Here is a 23,086-nt window from a genome sequence, read left to right on the forward strand (position 1 = left end):
CCAGTTGGTCTCCCTCTGCCTCTGGAGCACACATGCAGGACATGAGGCTGCTGTAGGAGCAGCTCTGAAAGCTGAGTTCTCGGGTCCTTGTGAAGGAGGGAAGCTTGCCTGCCTTGGAGCGTGAAAAAGTCTTGCTGGACAGAAGTCTCACGGTTTAAAAATGGGAAGGGAGAGGATTGAGATCACACTAGAATGCACAGAAAATTCTTAAAACAAAAAATAATGAGAGAAACTTCATCAGAATGTGAAAAGAACTATAAAGCTACAGTGCTGAAGAGAGGGCAATACTGGCACTAGAATGACAAGATTCATGGAACACAGTGGAAAATGAAGTGAGAGCTGCATGTATATAATATTTTATCATGTGATAAAGTGATATGTTAATATCCACAAGGAAATAGTCAATTATTTTATAAGTTCTCTTTTGGGTATTGACTTACCATATGGAAACAAATATTATTGCATTTCGTTCTTACCAGATATAGATAGTGATTTAGTTGTAATAAAAACAAAATCATTACACTTAAACAATGATGAATTGCATAGAACTTCTAGGTGAGATTGGCCTTTCTAAGCTTGACATCAAACTAGACACCCTAGAAAAATTGATAGATTTTAATGCTTTTTTTTCAAAGTTCAATTCACCAAAAGGTGCCAAATGTAAATAATAACAAAAGAGGAGAAATATCTTCAACACATTTGATAAAGGGTCAGTATCTTTAAAATAGTGTATATTAACTCTTACAAACTAACAAGAAAAAATTAATCCTCCAAGAGAGGAATAGGAAAAGAGTGTGACAAGGCAATTCACAAAAGAAGAACTATAAATGACCTATAAAGTTGTGAAATAATGCTAGTACTCCCAAAGATGAGGGAATGCAAACTGAATTTACAAATCTCCTTTTCGGAATCACAGAGCTTGGATTGCAATCATTATCAAGTTAAAGTATATGACTCAGGGAATGTTAATTAACCCCCCAATTTCTAATGTTACATTCAACAGTACTTTAAACCTTAATGAAATTTCTGTGTAGATTAAATAAAATATGCATGTAATGTGCTTAGTACATTAACTACCAAGATGTCAGTACCCATATGTACCATCAATATTATTATTATCGTTATTCATTTTTTTGAGACAGAGTCTCACTCTGTTGCCCAAACTGGACTGCAGTAGTGTGATATTAGCTCACTGAAAATTCCACCTACCAGACTCTACAGATTCTCCTGCTTCAGCATTCAAGTAGCTGGGATTACATGTGTGCGCCACTATAGCCGGCTAATTTTTTGAATTTTTAGTAGACACAGGGTTTCACCATGTTGGCTAAGCTGGTCGCAATCTCCCAGCCTAAGTGATCCTAACGACTGGACTGCCCAAATGCTGGGATTACAGGCATGAGCCACCGGGCCTGGCAAGTATTATTATTACTAATACAGTAATTATTGTATAAAAATTCCTGATAGATCAATGATGCCATCATTAAATAATCAATGCATAAAAACATTCAAATAAATGATATGGACGTCTTTATGCATACTTATGAAGTATGTGCACCTTTAGAAGTAAGACACACAATCCAGACACAGGAAAATATAAGATTGATTAAAATATATAGAAACTGAATATCAGAAAGAAAATATAAATATGGCATTGAAATAGAAACAATACATACTCCGCTATGACAGACAGTGAAAAAGCTCAAGTGAACTGCCAAAAATATTGTTACCTATAGGGTCAGGGAGAAAAGAAGAATGAGAAATCTACAATGGAAGCTAAAATCTTCAAATGCATCGTCTTTTATAATTTTGACTTTAGTTTCATGTAAATGTTTTATATATACAAAACAGATATGAAACAAAACAAAGTAATACAACAAATTTCCAAAATGTAAAAAAGAAAACTGAACAACTAAAGTAGCTATATCAATGTTGACATGAACACATAGAGAAACATTATTTCAAATGATTTTGTGGAAAAAGTATTCTGATTATGTACCCAAAAAGGAAAGCAAGAGAAAAGCAAAGAAGGAAGGAAAGAAAACGAAGAACGGATGGAAGGAAAGAAGAGAGGAAGGGAGGGAAGGAGAGAGGGAGGGAAGGAGGGAGGGAGGGATGGAGGGAGGGAGGAAGGGAGAGAGAGAAAAATAATAAAAGCAAGCAAAGAAGTAAGAAAAAAGAGAGAATAAAAGGGAGGGCAGAGGGAGAGAATGTTCAACTGCATACCCAGGCCTGGTGTTTCAGTGGTCATTATAGTATTGCTTATATTGTTATAGATATAAGGAATAAGCACCAGTCTCAGCTGCGGTTTCTGGATCATGATGGGATACACAATTTAGTATAAATACCCTTCCCATTTGTTGTCCAAAATATCTTGCTTCACAGCTGGACCCTAGGGGTACCCGTTTGTCCTAGGAAGCAGAGTGAGTGGGCCTCCCCCATGTCCTAGGAGAGCTAAGAGAACCTTGCTCTCAGCCAGGCTGCTTCGCTGAGGCTTAGCTGAGATGGCAGCTCGGTCTTCAGGAAAGTCCTGGGAGAGGGTGGGGAACAGGGTGCAGCTGCTGCCAGGGGAGTGTAATATTGCAGGGGAGATCAGGAGTTAAGCAATGTTTCTCTTGTTCAGCACACGGTAAATTTGGTGGCAGGAAATGAGAGGGGGCGGCTCTATCTTGTGTACCAGAAGCAGCCACAAGGCAGATTTTCAGTGTGGTGTAGGGCAGATCTGAATCACTGTGCCCGTCCCAGGTGGCACAGTAATAGACCCCAGAGTCATTTTCAATTAGATTTCGCAGTATCAATCTCAAGTTCTTCCTTGTGCTTGTGTAAGTATAATACTTCCCTGGACTGACTCCTGATTCCAACACAACCTTGGAGTTGTAGGAGTCATAGTACTGAAGACGCTGTGGGGCCTTCCCCTCCTGGTGTAGGTACCAGTGTATGTAGCCGGTACTTCCTCCATCAAGATCACAAGTGATTTCAGCAGATGACCCAGTCTGCCTGATGACTGACTTTGTTCTCCCTTCCAAGTTGGAAGATTTCTGACTGGCTGCAATGGGAATAACACAAAATATAATGAGGAATTCCTTAGTATGGCAATCCTTGCAAAAGAAGAAAATAAACAAAACAAAACCGGCGATCCTCTCTGTAGGCAGCGCACTCACCAGGAGACAGGAAAGCTAGAAGCACCGCTAGGGCCCACTGCATGCCTTCCTCTCTGAGGCCTTGGAAGGAAAGGGACCAGATGAAGAGGAGCAGAAGATCCTCTTAAAACTCAGGCCCCACTCAACAAGGAAGTGATCCCTAGCACAGAAGACAGTAGGAGGAGCTGGTCTTCCTGAGACACAAGCAGAGAGAAGTGACTGAGGATCTATCTAAGAGGACTCCCAAGCCTTCCTCCCTCCCAGAAGGGTTGGTGCCTGGGAGGACCTGCAGAGGAGCTCCTGCCTCTCTGCTCAGGTCCGTTCTCCGGCGCCCTCTTGTGGCAGCTTAGAGCAGGCCCTCTGCAGAAGAGAGCCAGGGGCCAGGAGAGCTCAGGCCTGCAGCAGAGGGAGTGCAGATGTAGGGGAAGCTGACCCTGGAGACAGCAGGCCCAACCCTAGGAGGGGGCAGTCCCACAGCAGGCTCACACCCTGCCCTTCAGAGTTGCAGCAGCTAATGCTGATGCCAGGACCTTGTCCTGCCGGGAAGTCTCTGATTAGGGAACTGAACCACCTTCCTTTTGGCATCTGCAAGGACACTTGGAGGCACCATGCAAAGCGTATGTTTCTTGCAGCACTACTCACAATAGCAGAGACTTGGAACCAACCCAAATGTCCATCAGTGATAGACTGGATTAAGAAAATGTGGCACATATACATCATGGAATACTATGCAGCCATAAAAAAGGATGCGTTCATGTCCTTTGTAAGGACATGGATGAAGCTGGAAACCATCATTCCGAGCAAACTATTCCAAGGACAGAAATCCAAACAGTGCATGTTCTCACTCGTAGGTGGGAATTGAACAATGAGAACACTTGGACACAGAGTGGGGGAACATCACGCACTGGGGCCTGTAGTGGGGTGGGGGGAGGGGGGAGGGATAGCATTAGGAGATATACCTAATGTAGATGACAAGTTGATGGGTGCAACAAACCAACATGGCATATGTATACATATGTAACAAACCTGCACATTGTGCAAATGTACCCTAGCACTTAAAGTATAATAAATATAAATAAATAAATAATAAAAATAAAAGAACTGAGGATCATGTGTGTTGGTGGGTCTTGGACTCTGCTCTATGATAAATGGGTGTATGTGGGGTGTGTGTGTGTGTGTGATCCTGTGGGTGTGATCTCTTTATTAGAGGATTTTTGTTCATTGAAGTAGGAGTGTGAGTTTTTTTTGTTTTTTTTTTCTAAGTAGTTCAGGGTGCCATGTCATGCAATATTTGGAACATACTTAAACTAAAAACTTGTTGTTTACCTGAACTTCCAAATTCTTTGGTATTGTATGTTTTATTTGTCAGCCCTACCCTCAGAAAGCGGACTGAGATCTGCAGTGCACCTGGATTCACAGATGGAAATATAGGGGACAAAAGAAGTACAGTAATATAATTGTGAAAATTCAGTAAGGCATACACAGATTACCACCACCTCTGTAAGAAGTATATAGAGACACATGTTTGAAAGATGCATAATGAGATGTAGAACAATGTCCCTCTTAATTGTGTTGTTGGCCTAGCTCACAGAGTTCAGTTTTTGCTGTCATCACAGCTGGGATTGAGAAAGGGAAGGGGCTCCGGTTGGTCTCCCTCTGCCTCTGGACCACACGTGCAGGACATGAGGCTTCCGCAGGAACAGCTCTGAAAGCTGAGTTCTCGGGTCCTTGTGAAGGAGGGAAGCTTGCCTGCCTTGGAGCGTGAAAAAGTCTTGCTGGACAGAAGTCTCACGGTTTAAAAATGGGAAGGGAGAGGATTGAGATCACACTAACATGAACAGAAAATTCTTAAAACAAAAAAATAATGAGAGAAACTTCATCAGAATGTGAAAAGAACTATAAAGCTACAGTGCTGAAGAGAGGGCAATACTGGCACTAGAATGACAAGATTCATGGAACACAGTGGAAAATCCAGAAAGAAAGCTGCATGTATATAATATTTTATCATGTGATAAAGTGGTATGTTAATATCCACAAGGAAATAGTCAATTATTTTATAAGTTCTCTTTTGGATATTGACTTACCATATGGAAACAAATATTGCTGCATTTCTACCTTACCAGTTACAAATAGTGATTTAGTTGTAATAAAAACAAAATCATTACACTTAAACAATGATGAATTGCATAGAAATTCTAGGTGAGATTGGCCTTTCTAAACCTGACATCAAACTAGACACCATAGAAAAATTGATAGATTTTATTGTTTTTTTCAAAGTTCAATTCTCCAAAAGGTGCCAAATGTAAATAATAACAAATAAGGAGAAATATCTTCAACACATTGGATAAAGGGTCAGTATCTCTAAAATGGTGTATATTAATTCTTGCGAACCAATAAGAAAAAACTAATCCTCCAAAAGAAGAATAGGAAAAGAGTGTGACAAGGCAATTCTCAAAAGAAGAACTATAAATAACCTATAACGTTGTCAAATATTGCTAGTACTCCTAAAGATGGGGGAATGCAAACCGAATTAACAAATCTCATTTTCGGAACCACAGAGCTTGCATTGCAATCATTATCAAATTAAAGTATATGACTTAGGGAATGTTAATTAACCCCCCAATTTCTAATGTTACATTCAACGGTACTTTAAATCCTTAATGAAGTTTCTGTGTAGATTAAATACAATATGCATGCAATGTGCTTAGTACATTAACTACCAGAATGTCAGTACCCATATTTACCATCAATATTATTATTATTATTAGACTTTTTGAGACAGAGTCTCGCTGTGTTGCCCAAACTGGACTGCAATAGTGTGATCTTAGCTCACTGAAAACTCCACCTTTCAGGCTCAAGAGATTCTCCTGCTTCAGCATCCAAAGTAGCTGGGATTACATGTGTGCGCCACTACAGCCGGCTAATTTTTTGTATTTTTAGTAGAGACAGGGTTTCACCATGTTGGCTAAGCTGGTCGCAGTCTCCCGGCCTAAGTGATCATAACGACTGTACTACTCAAATGCTGGGATTACAGGCATGAGCCACCGGTCCTGGCCAGTATTATTATTACTAATACAGTAATTATTGTATAAAAATTCCTGATAGATCAATCATGCCATCATTAAATAATCAACGCATAAAAACATTCAAATAAATAATATGGATGTCTTTATGCATACTTATGAAGTATGTGCACCTTTAGAAGTAAGACACACAATCCAGACACGGGAAAATATAAGATTGATTAAAATGTATAAAAACCAAATATCAGAACGAAAATATAAATATGGCATTGAAATAGAATTGATACATACTGCACTATGACAAACAGAGTGAAAAAGTTCAAGAAAACGGATAAAAATATTGTTACCTATAGTGTCAGGGAGAAAAGAGGAATGAGAAATCTACAATGGAAGCTAAAATCTTCAAATGCATCATCTTTTATAATTTTGACTTCAGTTCCAAGTAAATGTTTTATATATACAAAACAAATATGAAACAAAACAAAATAATACACAAATTTCCAAAATATAAAAATGAAAACTGAACAATTAAAGTAGCTATATCAATGGCATGAACAAATAGAGAAAAATTATTTCAAATGATTTTGTGGAAAAAGTATTGTGATTATGTACACAAAAAGGAGAGAAAGAGAGAGAAAAGCAAGGAAGGAAGGAAGGAAAGGAAATAGAATGGATGGAAGGAAGTGGGGGGGTGGGAGGGTGGGGGGGATGGAAGGAAAGGAGGAAGGGAGGGAGGGAGAGAAAAATGATAAAAGCAAGCATGGAAGTAAGAAAGGAGAGCGAGAATAAAAGGGAGGGCAGAGGGAGAGAATGTTCAACTGCATATATTAGCCTAGTGTTTTAGTGGTCATTATAGTATTGCTTATATTGTTATAGACATAAGGAATAAGCACCACTCTCAGCTGCGATCTCTGGACCATTATTGGATGTATGATTCAGTATAAATACCCTTCCCATTTTTGTCCAAAATGTCTTGCTTCACAGCTGGACCCTAGCTGTACCTGTCCGTCCTAGGAAGCAGAGTGAGTGGGCCTTCCCCATGTTCTAGGAGAGCTGAGAGAACCTTGCTCTCAGCCAGGCTGCTTAGCTGAGGCCTGGAGATGGCAGCTTGGTCTTCAGGAAAGTCCTGGGGGAGGGTGCGGAACAGGGTGCAGCTGCTGCCAGGGGAGTGTAATATTAGGGGGGAGATCAGGAGTTAAGCTGTGTTTCTCTTTGTACAGAATACAGTAAATTCAGGGCAGGAAATGAGAGTTGGCTGGTCTATCTTGTGTACCAGAAGCAACCACAGGCAGATTTTCAGTGTCTGAATCACTGTGCCTGTCCCAGCTGGCACAGTAATAGACCCCAGAATCATTTTCAGTTAGATTTTGCAGTCTCAAATTCCAATTGCTCCTTGTGCTTCCAATGTCATACTTTCCTGGAGTGATTCCTGATTCCAACACTACCCTGGAGGTGTAGGAGTCATAGTACAGAAGACACGGTGGGGCCTTCCCCTCCTGGTGCAGGTGCCAGCGGATGTATAAGGTACTTGCTCCAGGAAGATCACAGGTGATTTCAGCAGATGACCCAGTCGGCCTTGTGACTGACTTCGTTCTCCCTTCCAAGTTGTAAGATATCTGACTGGCTGCAATGGGAACAACACAAAATATAATGAGGCATTTCTTAGTATGTCGCTCCTTGCAAAAGAAGAAAACAAAACAAAACAAAACCCGTGAGCCTCTCTGTAGGCAGCGCACTCACCAGGAGACAGGAAAGCTAGAAGCACCGCTAGGGCCCACTGCATGCCTTCCTCTCTGGGGCCTTGGAAGGAAAGGGACCAGATGAAGAGGAGCAGAAGATCCTCTCAAAACTCAGGCCCCACTCAACAAGGAAGTGATCCCTAGCACAGAAGACAGTAAGAGGAGCTGGTCTTCCTGAGTCACAGGCAGGGAGAAGTGACTGAGGATGTGTCTTAGGGGACTCCCAAGCCTTCCTCCCAGAAGCGGTGGTTCCTGGGAGGACCTGCAGAGGAGCTCCTGCCTCTCTGCTCAGGTCCGTTCTCCATCGCCCTCTTGTGGCAGCTGAGAGCAGGCCCTCTGCAGGAGAGAGCCAGGGGCATGGATTGCTCAGGCCCACAGCAGAGGGAGTGCAGATGTGGGGGAAGCGGACCCTGGCGCCAGCTGGTCATGGCCCTTGGGAGAGGGCAGTCCCACAGCAGGCTCACATCCTGCACTTCAGAGTTTCAGCAGCCAACGCAGCTGCCAGAACCTGGTCCTGCCAGGAAGCTTCTGATTAGGGCCCTGAACCACCTTCCTTTTTACATTTGCAAGTCCACCCAGGGCCATTCTGAGAAGGCTTGAGCCTGCTTTATTAACAGGACTGAGGGTCAGGCATGTTGGTTTGCCTTGGACTCTACTCAAATAAAAACAACGGCAGTGGCTCTCACTAACCATCGGTAGGACATTTTAAGCACCAAAAGAATAACACCTACACAAATTCTTGAAAAACATAGTATAGCAAAATAAAGTCTCCTCTGGAGGTTGCTAAGACACCATCTCATTCTGAAAACAGAAAAGAAAATCAAACATTTACCTTGCCATTTCTGTACAAACATTTTAGAATACCACAGAGCTTAAGAATGAAAGTTCTTTTTTTTTTTCTTTAGATAGATAGAGTCTTGCTCTGTGGCTCAGACTGGAGTGCAGTGGCACAATCTCAGCTCACTGCAATCTCCACCTCCTGGGTTCAAGCAATTCTCCTGCCTCAGCCTCCCAAGTAGCTGGGATTACAGGCACGCGCCACCACACCTAGCTAATTTTTATATTTTTCATAGAGACGGGGTTTCACCATGTGGGCCAGGCTGGTCTTGAACTCCTGACCTCAAGTGATCCACCCACCTCGGCCTCCCAATGTGCTGGGATTACAGGTGTGAGCCACTGTGCCTGGCCGAATGAAAGTTCTTTTGTGGAAGTATTACAACCAATAAATTTAGGAGAAATGTTAAAATGAGAATATTAGCATTACGCAACCGTAATGATATGTTGAATTTAGACAACTACCATGAATTGCTTTATAGCTTTCACGTGCCCTGGCTCTATTTCTCTCTCTACTATTCTATTTCTCTATCTCCTGCATTGCTTTCTATCACTATGTCCTTCCATCTCTGTCTTTATGTCCATATTTCTTTTTTCTCTGTACCGTTGTTGTTCCTCCCTTTACATTTTTCCTCCTATAGCTCCCTCTTACAGCTCTCAGTCTCCTCTATTTTGCTTTAGTGCTCCTGTTTCTTACTCTCTTCATATCTTTATGTTTCTGTCTCTCTATCTGCCTATCTCTATTCATCTCTTTTTCTGTTTCTCTATTTGTATCTCTCCTATCTATTTACTTTCTACCTCCTTCTCTCCTCCTCTCTTTCCATTTCTTCCTGTGGTCACTATAGCTCCTTTAAAGTCTTTGTTATTCCAACACCTGTGTCGTGTCAGGATTAGCATCTGTTGTTTGGCTTTTCCGTTTGGAGATGCTAAGATTTTCCTCGTCCTCCACATGCGGAGTAATTTCGGATTAAATCCCGTACACTTTGAATATCATGTTATAGAGCTCTGGGCATTTTTTAAATATTACACAGAATGTGGAGGGGGTTTTTTTTGTTAGCAGGCAACTGATGCAGTTAGGGATTACAACTTCCTACTGGTGTTTGGTGGGCAGTTCCAGTCAGTTCCGTTTTCCAGCCTTTGCAGTACTTGTCTTGTCAGACCTGTCCTGTGTGTGCGCCACCCAGTGGCCATTCTAGGACCTGGGCAGTGCCTACTCCTGCTTCGGTTTGCAAGGCCTTTGGCTTGGAGCTGTTTAGGGTCATGTTTATGCGTGCACAGCTAGTGGGTGAGCCCAGGAGTCCAGACATCATTGCATGATGTTTCTTTCTTAATCTTCTTTCTCTCTGCAAGCTCTGCAATACTTTCTAGTTCACAGGAAATGCCCCTCCAGTCGTCTGGCCAGACAGGTGTGGCTTTAGCACACTGCATTTCCCACCATTGTGTCTCCCTCCAGGGCCAAGTGGTGAGAGGATAGAGAACAAAAACCACCAGGATTCTCTCTCAGGGCCACAGCTTCCCTGGTCAGAGAGAAGGATCCCTTTCCTAAGAGTTTTAGGCTCCTGGCTCACCATAGCTGCTGCCACTGCCACTCAGATTGCCTGGGGGCTGCGAGAGAATGGAAAAGGACAAAAAACAGAAAACCAGGGCTCTCTGACCACAGAGAGTCCCCCTTTCTCTCTGTCCTCACCTGGTGTACAGTTCTGCATTTCAGATTATCTTTGTACATGTACTCTGATTATCTGAGTACAGGCCAGGGGATAATTGAGGAAAAATAAATAAGAAACTTGCTGTGAATTCATAGTGCTTCACTTTTCGATTTCCTTCTCCAATTGACTTGCTATCATTTATTTTTCAAAGTCCTCAGATTCAGGGTTCATGGTTGCATTTGTGAGCCAGACAAGGCAGTGTGGGCTCACTGCAAATTTTCCAGAAGTGGAACTCATTCTTGATAATTCAAAGCTCCTTCGATTAAGAGGCGCCATTTATGCCCCCCGCCTTTTTTTTTTTTAAAAATACAAGAAGAACTCATAGGGCTCCAGTTCTGAATTGAGGCTTCAAGTGGCCTGATGTGCTTCTGCTAGCTCTTTGCTTTCTGTCATTGTCATTAGAACAAATCCAGGCTAGCCTGTTGGAGGATGAAACCCTGTGTGTAGTGGAGCTGATTTATTCAGACCCAGGCACTTTGACCAGGCAGTCCCCCTCCCAGCTAACCGAGCAGCTGCCTGACATGTGGCCAAGTGCAGCCAAGATCAGATGAGCTTGGTTTAGATCAGCAGAACAGTCTAGCAAACCTACGCATTTGTAAGAATTTGTAGATGATTATTGTGCTAAGCCACTGAGTTTGGGATATTTGCTACATGGCGTTATTGTGGCAATAGTATGGATAGACAGACAGACAGATAGAATATATGAAGAGAAAAGGAAAGTTAGAAATACATACAATTTTTTTTTTTTTGAGACGGAATCTCGCTCTGTCGCCCAGGCTGGAGTGCAGTGACGCGATCTTGGCTCACTGCAAGCTCCGCCTCCCTGGTTCATGCCATTCTCCTACCTCAGCCTCCCGAGTAGCAGGGATTACAGGTGCCCACCACCACACCCGGCTAATTTTTTGTATAGAAATATATATAATATTTTATATATTGCATATTATACATGTATAAATACATTTATATATATTTTTACAATATATAAATATGCATATTTCTTTCTTTTTTCTCTTTATATATATTTTTCTATCTCAATATTTACCACTATTTCTGTATATTTATCTCTATCTTCCTAACACTGCCGCACTCTGTGTGTCCACGTGTATGCTTCTGTCTCCACAGTTCTATCGTTCTCTCTCTCTCCCTATCTCTCCCCCTAACTCCAGTTCTCGCTTCTTGTATCTTTCCCTATTTCTCGTCTCTCTCCATCACTGTCCCTCTCCCTGTCGCTATATTTATATCACAGTTTCTCTCTCTTCTCTGTTGTTTTCTCTCTCTCCATCTTCCCTCCCTCTCTCGCTGTCTCTCTGTCCCTTTGTCTCTCACCCTCTCTCTGTGTTTTGTATTTCTTTCTCTGTTTTCTCTCTCTCTCCCCCGCCATGATAGAGAACTATACCTCTCCATGTGTCTCTGTCTCTTGCTCTTTTTGCCTGTGTGGCCACTGTCCTAGTCATTTGCTTTCCTTCTCACTTCCACTCTGCTCTCTGTCCCTCTTCAACTTTCTACTTTCTGTTGCCGTCACTGTCTCTATATCACGCCCTCTCCCTCTTCATATGAACACTCTGTCCCCTCTTGTGTCTCTCCTTTTGTCTCTATCAAGTCCTCCTTGCCAGTCTTCTGGGGTCCTGAGGGTGTGATCTGCTCACTATGGTGGGAGAGAGGTGCAAACTCACAGATGTAAATGTTCTTCTGCTTCTCCTCATAATTGTACCTTTACATATCAAGAGGTCAGAATTATGATGATGATGATAGAAGAATTGTTTAAAAAAATAGCACTGCCTTGGGGAGAAAGTTCTAGTGCACAGACAATTGCTTGTATTTCTATTTCAGTCTGCTGTGAGATGTTCCCTAGAAACAATCTGCTTACCATGAATTATTAGAATTTCCTCACCTCTAAATGGTTGTCTGGGCTCTCTGTATCACTTTGTGACCGCAGTGACGCAGGTCAATAGTGTTTTCAGTGAGCTTAAGGGGGCACACACCTCAGTATCAAGAGCACACAGCACAAGGCCTGGAACGTAGTAGGCATTTAATGTGTATCAATGAGGCTGGGCACGGTGGCTCATGCCTGTAATCCCGGCACTGTGGGAGGCCGAGGCAGGCAGATCAGTTAAGCCCAGGAGTTCCAGACCAGCCTGAGCAACATGGTGAAACCCAGTCTCCACAAAAAATACAAAAATTTAGCTGCACGTGATGGCACATGCCTGTAGTCCCAACTACTTGGGAGGCTGAGGTGGGAGGATCACTTGAGTCTGGGAGGTCAAGGCTGTAGTGAGCTGTGATCGTGCCACTGCACTCCAGCCTGGGCAACAGAGTGAGACCCTGTATCAAATATATGTATATTTGGATGGGATAAATGATCAGGTGTGTAGTTTAGAAGGCTATTATAAGGGTGTCAATAAGGCTAAATTATATAACGTATGTTATTTCCATAGAAAATTAAAAGGAAAAATGAACAATTCTGCAAAGAACAGGGTTTGTATATGCTCAGGCTGGGCTGGGGCATAGATGGGAATGAGTAACTCATGCACATCATCACTGATCATCCCGGGCTAAAATAGGAGTGGACAATGGAGAAGATACGAAGCCAGAGTGGATGGATGAAGGGTCCCCAGTTTACGTTCCTGTGTCCTGTGCTGCTCACTGGGTGCTGCATGTTCCCAGAAGACAGCAGCATCTCCTGCCAGTGCTGTGGCCAGGCGGTGTCAGGCATCGTTTCCAGGGAAGTTAAGTGTGTCCCAGAAACCTCAGCCAAAGCTTCACTTCCTGCCTGCTCTTCTTACAGGCCCTGTGGCTACCTGGTGCCCTGGGAATGGTCCGGTCATGGGCCTCAGCCCAGGATGAGCAGCCAACAATGCAATCCCATGAAGAGTGTGCGGAAGGGAGAGGTTACTTCTCAAGATGGAGCTGCCAAATAGGGACACTTTGGAGAGTCTGACCTGAGAACTTTTAGTCCAAGAATGTATTGCTTTGGAAAAGACAGAATAAAAGTCCAAGCACTGCCACTTAGAGGTTGTATGTCCTTGGGAAAGTCACTGTACGTGGCAATTATAACCTTTACCCTGGATACACCATTCATCTCCTGGGGCCAGGGATTGTGCCACCTTGTTCATTTCTAAACTAAATGATATCTAAGCTAGTCTTTACCACAATTTAATTCTTACAATAATACTCCAAAGGAGATATAATCAACCACATTTCACAGATGAGAGAGTTGGTATCTTAAAAAGGTTAAACTCTTCAAGGTCATTTGACGAATAAATAATGGAGCCTGGATTTCAACTGAAGTCTAACAAATTCCAAAATCCTGGCTACCGGCCATTTTATATTCATATATATATATTTTTTTACTATAAATTATATAACATATATACATATATCATATGTATATAATATATATATATTTCTTTTTAAGCTATAAAGTATAAGAGACCATGAAGAAAATTTCAGAAAGATTTTAGAAACTCAAGGGTCACTCTCAGCTGCCAGTAAGAAAACAACCTAAGATACTGTTGAATAGTATACATTCAGTTAATTATGGTGGACCTCAAAAAGTCATAGAAATTTCCTCTAGCACTGTTAAGTAAATAGTTAATGGCCTTTTATTAAAAGACTAACTTCTAAAGTCATAGCAGAAATTCTTGATCCACTAAATGATAGCAAATACCCTTTGCGTGTCAAACATTGTATATATTTATTCTTTTCTTGCAAGCAGAAAGTAGGTGTTACTTATCCCCATTTTTCAGATGAAATTGAAGCTTACAGAGAAGTTAAATAACTCCTTGAGGTCACCTAGCTAATAAACAGCACACCAAGAATTTGAACCAAACAGACCAGTTTCCAGAGCCTGTACCATAAGGGAACTGCTTGGCTGTTTATGATTCAGGGATTAATTTCTGTCTTCATGAAGCTGCTGCATTTTGATACAAAATATGTTATATTTCCGATTTGATATCAACTCCCAGCTTCATGCTTTAAAAGTAATGTTTTGACTGCATTTAGTTATTTGTACGAACCTGTAGCACCCCCTCCTGGCCATTCGAGGTATACCATACGTGTTATATTACCCCAATATTAGACCCCAACAAGTGGCAAAGACTTAATATAACGAATGGAAAGGGCCCCAAATGCAAGGCAGGTTCCAACTGCACACCTTATGTGCTTGATAGTTTTAGGCAAGAGACTCCTTCTTGCAGGGTTGTCATTTCCCCCGCCTCAAAATCAGAGGAGTGGGTGATGTTTTTGGTCTCTTCTAGTTCTAATTGTGATTCTGAATTGAATTGATAAACTGGATATTGAAGGAATAGGTGTGGTGAAATGAAAAATGGAAGCCTCTAGTTTTTATTTTGATCCAACAATAATGCATGTTATTTGCTTCCTCTTGACTCAACATTGCTCTAGGAAAATTCTATTCTATATAGACTCCTTAACAAAAACACATTGATTCCTAAAGGTCTTCTGAATGTTTGGATAGCCAATGGCTTTGCAGCCCAGCCTGGCCACTACATGAGGCCCATGACTCTAACAAACTTATTTCAGGCCAGTGTAAATGCAGTGTTCAAAAATCCCACCTAAGAAGGATGGGAGCACGGAGGTTTGTGTAGGTTAACATGCAGGTGTGTGCACATGTACCCAAGAATGCACACACACATACATGGACACAACTGCAATCGATACAAAAGGCTGAACTGTGCTGATTCTTACAGGTACTTGGTTCTGGCCCAGTCTGGAAAAAAAGAAAAGATCCTTAGTCAGTCTAAACATGCATACAAAATAGAATTCCCACCATGTTTGATGTTATCTATTTACAATTTTCAATGTTTCAATGTTTTGTGGTCTTAAAAATTACAAGGATTATTATCAATAATCCTTGTACCTAATGTGCCTTGACTCTGAAGGACATGGTAACTGCCTGTGGTTGGAAAATGTTTTGGCTAAAAGACAAGTTCTCCTCCCTCCTCTCATTTTTATATCACAGAGCTGCACGGGGGCTTGGATCAATGCCTGAATCCAGTGTTCCTGAGTGCAGAGCATCTTTGCTCTGGGTGAGCTTTGACCATCCTAGAGAAGAAGGCTGCTGCGGGGGTGGGACAAAGCCAAGACCAATGCCCAGCGGCCAAGGCCAGCCAGATGGCTCTGTGCTGGCAGCCAGTGTACACGGATTTTACCTGAAGGAAAATGTCACGTTTTCCACAGACAACTGAAGAAAAAGAGCTCTTTGGATTACCCTAATTGTGATTTACTCATTGGAACCACTGTCTTGGATTGTCCAAAATTAAGTCTCAAAGCTTAAATATGAGGCTTCAAGGAGTTATCCTGAAATCAGTGCTTGATATCTTCTTGTTTTTTGCTTGTTTTTTAAAACCTTAATTCTCATATTTTTCTGTCATATTTCTCAGTGCCTGGTACATTATCACCATTAATCCATGCCAGTTATGTACAGTTTTGCATGTTTGTTTTTTATTTTACTCTTTTCTCTCCTTCATTCCCTATTCCTCTTCCCCCATAGGTGCCCAGTCTAATGTATTTGATATCTGTCCTTAGAGCCTCCGTATCTGTGAAGACTAGAGTCATGCACTTCATCACATTTCAGTAACGATGGGCTGCATGTACCACAGTCCCATGAGATGATAGAGGTGCAGAAAAATTCCTGTCATCTAGTGACATCGTAGCCATCATAACATCACAACACGACTCTCATTTGTGGTGACCCTGGTGTACACAAACCTACTGTACTGCCAGTTGTATAAAAGTCTAGCACATCCAGCTATGCACAGTACATACTTGAAAATGATAATAAATGACCATGTTACTGGTTTATGTAATTACTATATTATACTTTTTATCATTATTTTAGGGTGTACAACTTCTACTTGTAAAAAAAAAAAAGTTTTAACTGTAAAACAGCCTCAGGCAGGCCCTTCAGTAGGAATTCCAGAAGAAGGCACTGTTGTCCTAGGAGATGACAGCTCCATGTGTGTTACTGCCCCGATGACCCTCCGTGGGTACAAGATGTGGAGCTGGACTACAGTGATATTGAGGATCTCGACCCTGTAGGCCTAGGCTAATGTGTGGTTGTGTCTTGGTTTTTAGCAAAAATGTTTTAAAAGTAAAAATGTTAAAAATAGAAAACAGTTTATAGAATAAGGATATAAATAAAATATTTTGTACAGCTGTATAATTTTTTTTTGTTTTTCTTTTTCTTCTTTTTCTTTTTTTTTTTGAGACGGAATCTCGCTCTGTCGCCCAGCTGGAGTGCAGTGGTGTGATCTCGGCTCACTGCAACCTCTGCCTCCTGGGGTCAAGCGACTGTTCTGCCTCAGCCTCCTGAGTGGCTGGGACTACTGGCATGTGCCACCATGCCTGGCTAATTTTTGTATTTTTTGTGGAGATGGGGTTTCACCATCTTGGCCAGGCTGGTCTTGAACTCCTGACCTGGTGATCCACCCGCCTTGGCCTCCCAAAGTGGTGGGGTTACAGGCGTGAACCACAGCGCCTGGCCTGTTTGTGTTTTAAGCGAAGTGTTATTAGGAGTCAAAAAGTTAAAAAATAAAAGTTGCTAAAGTAAAAAAGTTACAGTCAGCAAAAGCTAATTTATTAGTGAAGAAAGAAATGTATGTTTTGATCAATTTAGTGTAGCCTAAGTGTCCAGTGTTTATAGTCTACAGGAGTGTACAGGAATGTCCTAGGTCTTCACATCCTCTCACCACTCACTCATTGACTCACTCACCCAGAGTAGCTTCCAGACCTGCAAGCTCCATTCATGGTAATTTCCCTATACAGGTGTTACAGTACTTAAACTTTCATATCCTATTTTTACTGTAGGTTGTCTCTGTCTAGATATATTTGGATACACAAATACTTACCAATGTGTTACAGTTGCCTGCAGCACTCAGTACAGTAACATGCTGCACAGCTTTGTAACCTAGAAGCAACAGGCTACTCCTATAGCCTCTGTGTAGTAGGCTGTGCCAACTGGGTTTGTGTTCTACAACGTTGCATTCTACAATGTTCGCACAAGGATGAAATCGCCTAAGGACACATTTCTCAGAATGCTTCCTCATTGTCAAGCAATGCATGACTGTATATAGAATTGTTCATAAACACTGTGTTTTTCATCCATGTAAATGGCATGCCATTTCTACCTATCCACGTCTGCACACCAGCTCATGCCCCTCGTTCATGCTCCTTTCTGCTGCTCACCGCTCCACAGCTGGCAGCCCCTGCATTCCATCCATCCATTCCCCCAAACATGGGCATGTTGCTATCAGCAGGGAGCTGTGATGGACCCCTCACAGGGTCCTCTTATTCCTCGTGCAAGCCTTTCCCTGGGAAGTTCCTCCCAGCATTGCTGGTCAGGGGGAACACACACTCACATCTTCCCTAAATGCTACCAGTGCTATGGTGTTATCAGAAACTTTATTTATTTATTTTTTGCCAATATGATAGCTATCAAGCTACCCCATCTCTACTAAAAATACAAAATTAGGCCTTTAGTAGAAACCCCGTCTCTAGTAAAAATACAAAAATTAGCTGGGCATGGTGGCACACACCTGTAATACCAGCTACTTGGTGGCTGAGGCAGGAGAATTGCTTGAACCCAGGAGGCAGAAGCTGCAGTGAGCCAAGATCGCACCACTGCACTCTAGCCTGGGCAACAGAGAACCTGTCTTAAAAACAAAAACAAAAAAAATGGCACAGGTCTGATTATTAGGAAGCTGAGGTCCTTTTTTATACTTAGTATTCACTGAAGTGTGAATTACCTTTCATGTCCTCTAAACATACCAACAAGGAGGCTGGAGTTAGAACTTATGTTAGAGCCAGCCTGCCTGGGGCACAGCCTGGCCCTGCCATTTATTGACTGTGTGACTTTGAGAAAGCTTCCTCATGTAACTCTATCTTAGCTTCCCTGCCTGTAATAAGTAAAAACAGCAACTACCTCATAGATTTGTAAAGATTAAATAAAATAATACATGCAATGCCTGGCAAACGACAGTCAACGAATGTTATTATTATATTAACTATTGCCATATTATAAATATAAATAAATATAAATGATATAAACAAACTATAATAATAGTAATTATTCATTTATTCTTGACTTGAATGAGTTCCTTGTGTATTTTAGACATTTATCCTTTGTGAATTTGGGATGGTACAAATATCTTAGGCAAGTCTATCTTCTGTCTACCAACTAACTAACTATCTCAAATATCTTTTCATTAAATATAAATTCTTAATTTTGGAGTCAAACTCTTTTTTTTTTTTTTTTTTTTGGCCCATATACTTTGGGTATTTCCGAGTCCCATTTAAGAAAACTTTCCCCTCTCCAATATCACAGAAGTATTTTGCATTTTCTTCTCACACTCAGTTTCAAATTTTATTCCATGTTGATCCTGGGATTAGGGTTTCTGGACTTCCCTGAACTAATCGATCAGTCAGCCTCTTGTTCATTCACTCAGCACACAAGTATACAAGATCCAGGAGTGAATACAGCATGCAGAGAAGGTTGGAGACAGTGTGCCACTTGGTAGGGGAAATGAAGGGCTAGGGAGTATCATATTTACTCTAAATGTGGAAAGAATGTAGAAGGATGAGAGGACGGGGGATTTTGAGGATACAGGGCTTGAACTACGCCTGGGGGATGGGATTAGAGGCCAACAGGAGAGGGGAAAGCATCCCAGGAGAGGGGTTTTGCAACACGGCAAGAAAGGTGTATAGCTGAGGGGGAGAAGGCGGGTGGGGTGCTGAGGAGACGCCTCTGAAGCAGGCAGTGGATGAATACTGGGGAAGAGGTGAAGTTCAGCTCTGAAGACCAAGCAGAGGCTCCTGGATCTGGTATGACATGCAGCAGATATTCATCATTAGTGTATGTGTTTCTGAGAGGGAGAGGAGAGGAGGGAGTGGGGACCTGTTGGGTACTTAAAATGGGTGGGCAGTAGGGTACGAGGAAGACAGGAAGTCAGGTGACAAGGGAGACAACAAGGATCCAATTTGTCTTCTCTGGCAGTGTGAAGAACAGAACCCCGACTAGATTAAAGTGCAAGGTTGTATGTTTTGCAGGGAAATCATAGCAGGTGCCCAAAATCTGGAAAATGATGCACAAAGGAAGCTCCCAAGTCTTCAGACCCAAGATTCTGAAGAATGGAGGAGCCCCTCAGTGACGCACCATGGAGGGGTTTGGAAGAAAGTCCCTCAAGCGCGAAGTCTAAATCTTATGAATGCGGTCCCCATGTACAGTAACTGACACTTAGCTGGTGCTTGATATATTTTAATGAACAAATGAACATGTGGACTTGGAAGCAATAATTGGACACTCCAAAGGCAACATTCCTTGGACAACTGGAACACAAATTGAAGGACAGATCGCTATTGCCCCACCCCACTTCCAGCAACCACAGGAAGGAGGAAAAAAAAATTAGGAACAGTAACAGAGAAGGAACAACCAGAGAGGTAAGAAAACAAGGAAAGTTCGTATCTTGGAATCTTGGGGGAGAATTGGAAGTTTGGTGGCATCTCCAAATGCCACAGACAGCACTTTGTGATCACTGGTAGGGTTTTGGAGAGCACAGCATAATGACACAGAGTTTAATATTTACTGGTGGGAGAGGGTATAGGGTATCAGCCATGTGGCAAGGTGCTTATGGACAAGGCGCTCCTGGGCTGGACTGGTTTTACGGGGCATGAGAGTGCAGCAGGGTTTCTGGAGTGTTAACTACAGATGCACCCTGTGTAGGGTGCTGCGGGGAGGGAAATAAGCATGCAATTCTGACCCAACCCTCAAGAATCAAACAACCTGAGTGTTTGACCTGAGATCAGGGGGGACTGGGAATTAACTGGATTTTAGGAAACAAAGATAAAATTTAGATTTCTTTGGAAAGAGCTTCAGGGTACCTACCTGGCCTTCCTCTCAATTCGCATAGATGTAAGGGTTATGTCTCAAATATCTTTTAAGTGGAAAAAGTCACTATTTGCTGCTGCTTGTTAAGTGATCCTTAAAAGGTATTACCAATGAGTCACAAAATATTTGGATGGAATATTAAGCTTATTCGCGCATGGTTTATTTGGCTTTATGAACAACTTATCAACCCCCTACTGTGTGCCTTGAAGAACGCTGCCCGTGAACATCCAGGTGGTCTCCTGGTGATTCAGGACAGGATCATCATCAAACAGGGATGCTCCTGCAGGGCTCAAAGATGAACAAAACCACCTGCATCTCCATTTTCTAAGTCTTCCAAGAGAATATTGGTCATTGTCTTCTCTGTGCTGTTACCAAATGTCCGATTCCATTTACTGAAGTCCTAGGAAAGTCTCACACCAGGAAGACAGTAGCTACAGCACTGTGTAGAAAAGCTGTGCAATCTGCTCATCTCCAAGTTCTGACACGTTTGTAAGGTTTTTAGTTGAGTTCCAAGTAAAAACCAGAAGGCAGCTGTTAGTTGGGCTCCTTTGAAAAGAGGAGTAGAGTCCTATCAAGGCCAATCCATTGGCCAGTCTATTTCTAAGGCTTCAAGGTGTTCAGCCATGCAATTTTGCATGGAATAAAGCACTGAGCTTCCGCCATCTTTAAACTCATTGAGTTCTCATAACTTTTGTAGTTTCCCGAAGGCATTTTCTTTAATGGGCCATCTGAATGGGCCATGGGGTCATGCTGGGATTGTTCCAATGACCTGGTTAGAGGCTTCTTTATGTAAGAAAAGAGGGCTCAGAATTCTAAATGTGCACACTCCACTGGGCAGCCTAAGATGTGATGGATATGGTTTTCTGGCTGACTCCAAAGCCACCCCAGCTTTGTTAGGAAGAGCAGGTGTGGTGGAAGCAATGCAACAGCATGGTGTGGGAGCTTTTACCTGTCCCAGGGGCCCTGGCTACCCTGAGATAGTGTTAAAAATGGAAATTGCTGGCCAGGTGCGGTGGCTCACACCTGTAATCCTAGCACTTTGGGAGGCTGAGGCCGATGTATCACTAGGTCAAGTGATCAAGACCATCCTGGCCAACATGGTGAAACCCTGTCTCTACTAAAAATACAAAAATCAGCCAGGCATGGTGGCACGTGCCTGTAGTCCCAGCTATTTGGGAGGCTGAGGCAGGAGAATTGCTTGAACCTGGGAGGCAGAGGTTGCAGTAGGCTGAGATCATTCTACTGCACTCCAGTCTGGCGACAGAGCGAGACTCTGTCTCAAAAAAAAAAAAAAAATTCAAATTGCCGGGCAATTTTACTTTGCAATTATATGCATCACACAGGTTTACATGAGTGACTATTTGTCATATTGGTAGGAATGCCAGGTAGGTGTATGTTTAATAAGAACTACTGGCTTTCTTTCCAAACAGTTCAGACTCATAACTATTTGAAGGTCTGCATGACATTGGGTTTCTAAGAAGAATCTTAAATCATGGAGAGGAAGCTCAGAAAGGACCAAGGCCTGACTGGGCGTGGTGGCTCACGCCTGTAATTCCAGCACTTTGGGAGGCTGAGGCGGGCAGATCATGAGGTCAGGAGATCGAGATCATCCTGGCTAACACGGTGAAACCCCATCTCTACTAAAAAATACAAAAAAATTAGCCAGGTGTGGTGGCAGGCACCTGTACTCCCAGCTACTTGGGAGGCTGAGGCAGGAGAATGGTGTGAACCCAGGAGGCGGAGCTTGCAGTGAGCCCAGATCACGCCACTGCACTCCAGCCTGGGTAACAGAGCAAGACTCCGTTTAAAAAAAAAAAAAAAAAAAAAATGAAAGGACCAAGGCCTGGTTCAAGGCCATTTGGGATACAATACAAACTTGCCATTATATGACTGGGTGATGTGCCTAGGATGGGTTGGTGGTGTGAGAACTTGAACGGAATAACTGAGAAAGAGAAGTGGAAAGAACTTTACACTAGTAACCCCAGAAAGTCCTTGAAACTAACATTCCTTAGAAAATCCACTGAAATGGAAAACAATGTTCACTCCACATTCAAGGACATTTCTGGGGAATGCCACCACCACATGCCCATCCCCTCCATCTCCTTCGTTTTCAATGCATTAGGAATTCTTGGATTTTGGCAATTCCTGAAACAAACAAACAAAAATTCTGATAACTCTTATTTAGTGTAAAAAAAAATCCAAAGGCATTTTAAAAAACAGGACTAAATAGCTAATTAAAATCACGTCATTTCAGAAGAACTTGTTACATTCATCTAGGAACATTCATCTAGGGCTACAGTTATCTGGGCCATGTCCTGGCAAACTGTACACTGTGAGCAGCCACTGTGGGCAGGAGGGTGAAAGGAATTTAAGAATGATTCATCACATCTTCTGCTCCAGGAGATGTGGCAAGCCAATTATCTTTGCAGAACATTAGGTGCATTTTATTATTAGAGCTAATTTTTCAGTCTTGGCTTTTAACATCCTGTGTATACTCTACTGTCAGGAGTGGCTTTCTATTATGAATCTTACATTGCTGCATTCCACTTGCTGAATTATCAGCCATGCTCCTGGGCAGTGACATTTGCTTTTCTTGCACTAGAATAGCACTCATGATGACCCAGCTTCTCTGTGAATTAGCCCCTGGAAAAATCTTGGCTCAAAAACAGTTATTTCCCTATTTACACTTAAAACAACAAAGTCAGTAATACACCAGGAAGATTCAAACCATGAATCAGGAATACAT

At 42.3% G+C, this 23,086-nt stretch overlaps 1 long non-coding RNA gene and 2 gene segments (V, D, J or C); 1 reads left to right on the plus strand and 2 right to left on the minus strand.

Moving 5' to 3' along the window:
• Positions 1-18,504, plus strand: part of LOC134758911 (uncharacterized) — a 28,401-nt gene extending 9,897 nt beyond the window's left edge. The window contains exon 3 of the long non-coding RNA XR_010134639.1: positions 15,418-18,504. This is a non-coding gene — a long non-coding RNA (uncharacterized lncRNA). The remainder of the gene's footprint in view (positions 1-15,417) is intronic.
• LOC109027786 (T cell receptor gamma variable 2-like) lies at positions 2,399-3,201 on the minus strand. The segment is given in 2 exon segments: positions 2,399-3,043; positions 3,159-3,201. Coding segments are annotated over 2 exon segments (570 nt in total).
• LOC101142765 (probable non-functional T cell receptor gamma variable) lies at positions 7,301-8,011 on the minus strand. The segment is given in 2 exon segments: positions 7,301-7,784; positions 7,901-8,011. Coding segments are annotated over 2 exon segments (435 nt in total).
• Positions 18,505-23,086: the final 4,582 nt, after the last annotated feature.

Source organism: Gorilla gorilla, chromosome 6, assembly GCF_029281585.2.
Source record: "Gorilla gorilla gorilla isolate KB3781 chromosome 6, NHGRI_mGorGor1-v2.1_pri, whole genome shotgun sequence".
Lineage (NCBI taxonomy): Eukaryota > Metazoa > Chordata > Mammalia > Primates > Hominidae > Gorilla > Gorilla gorilla.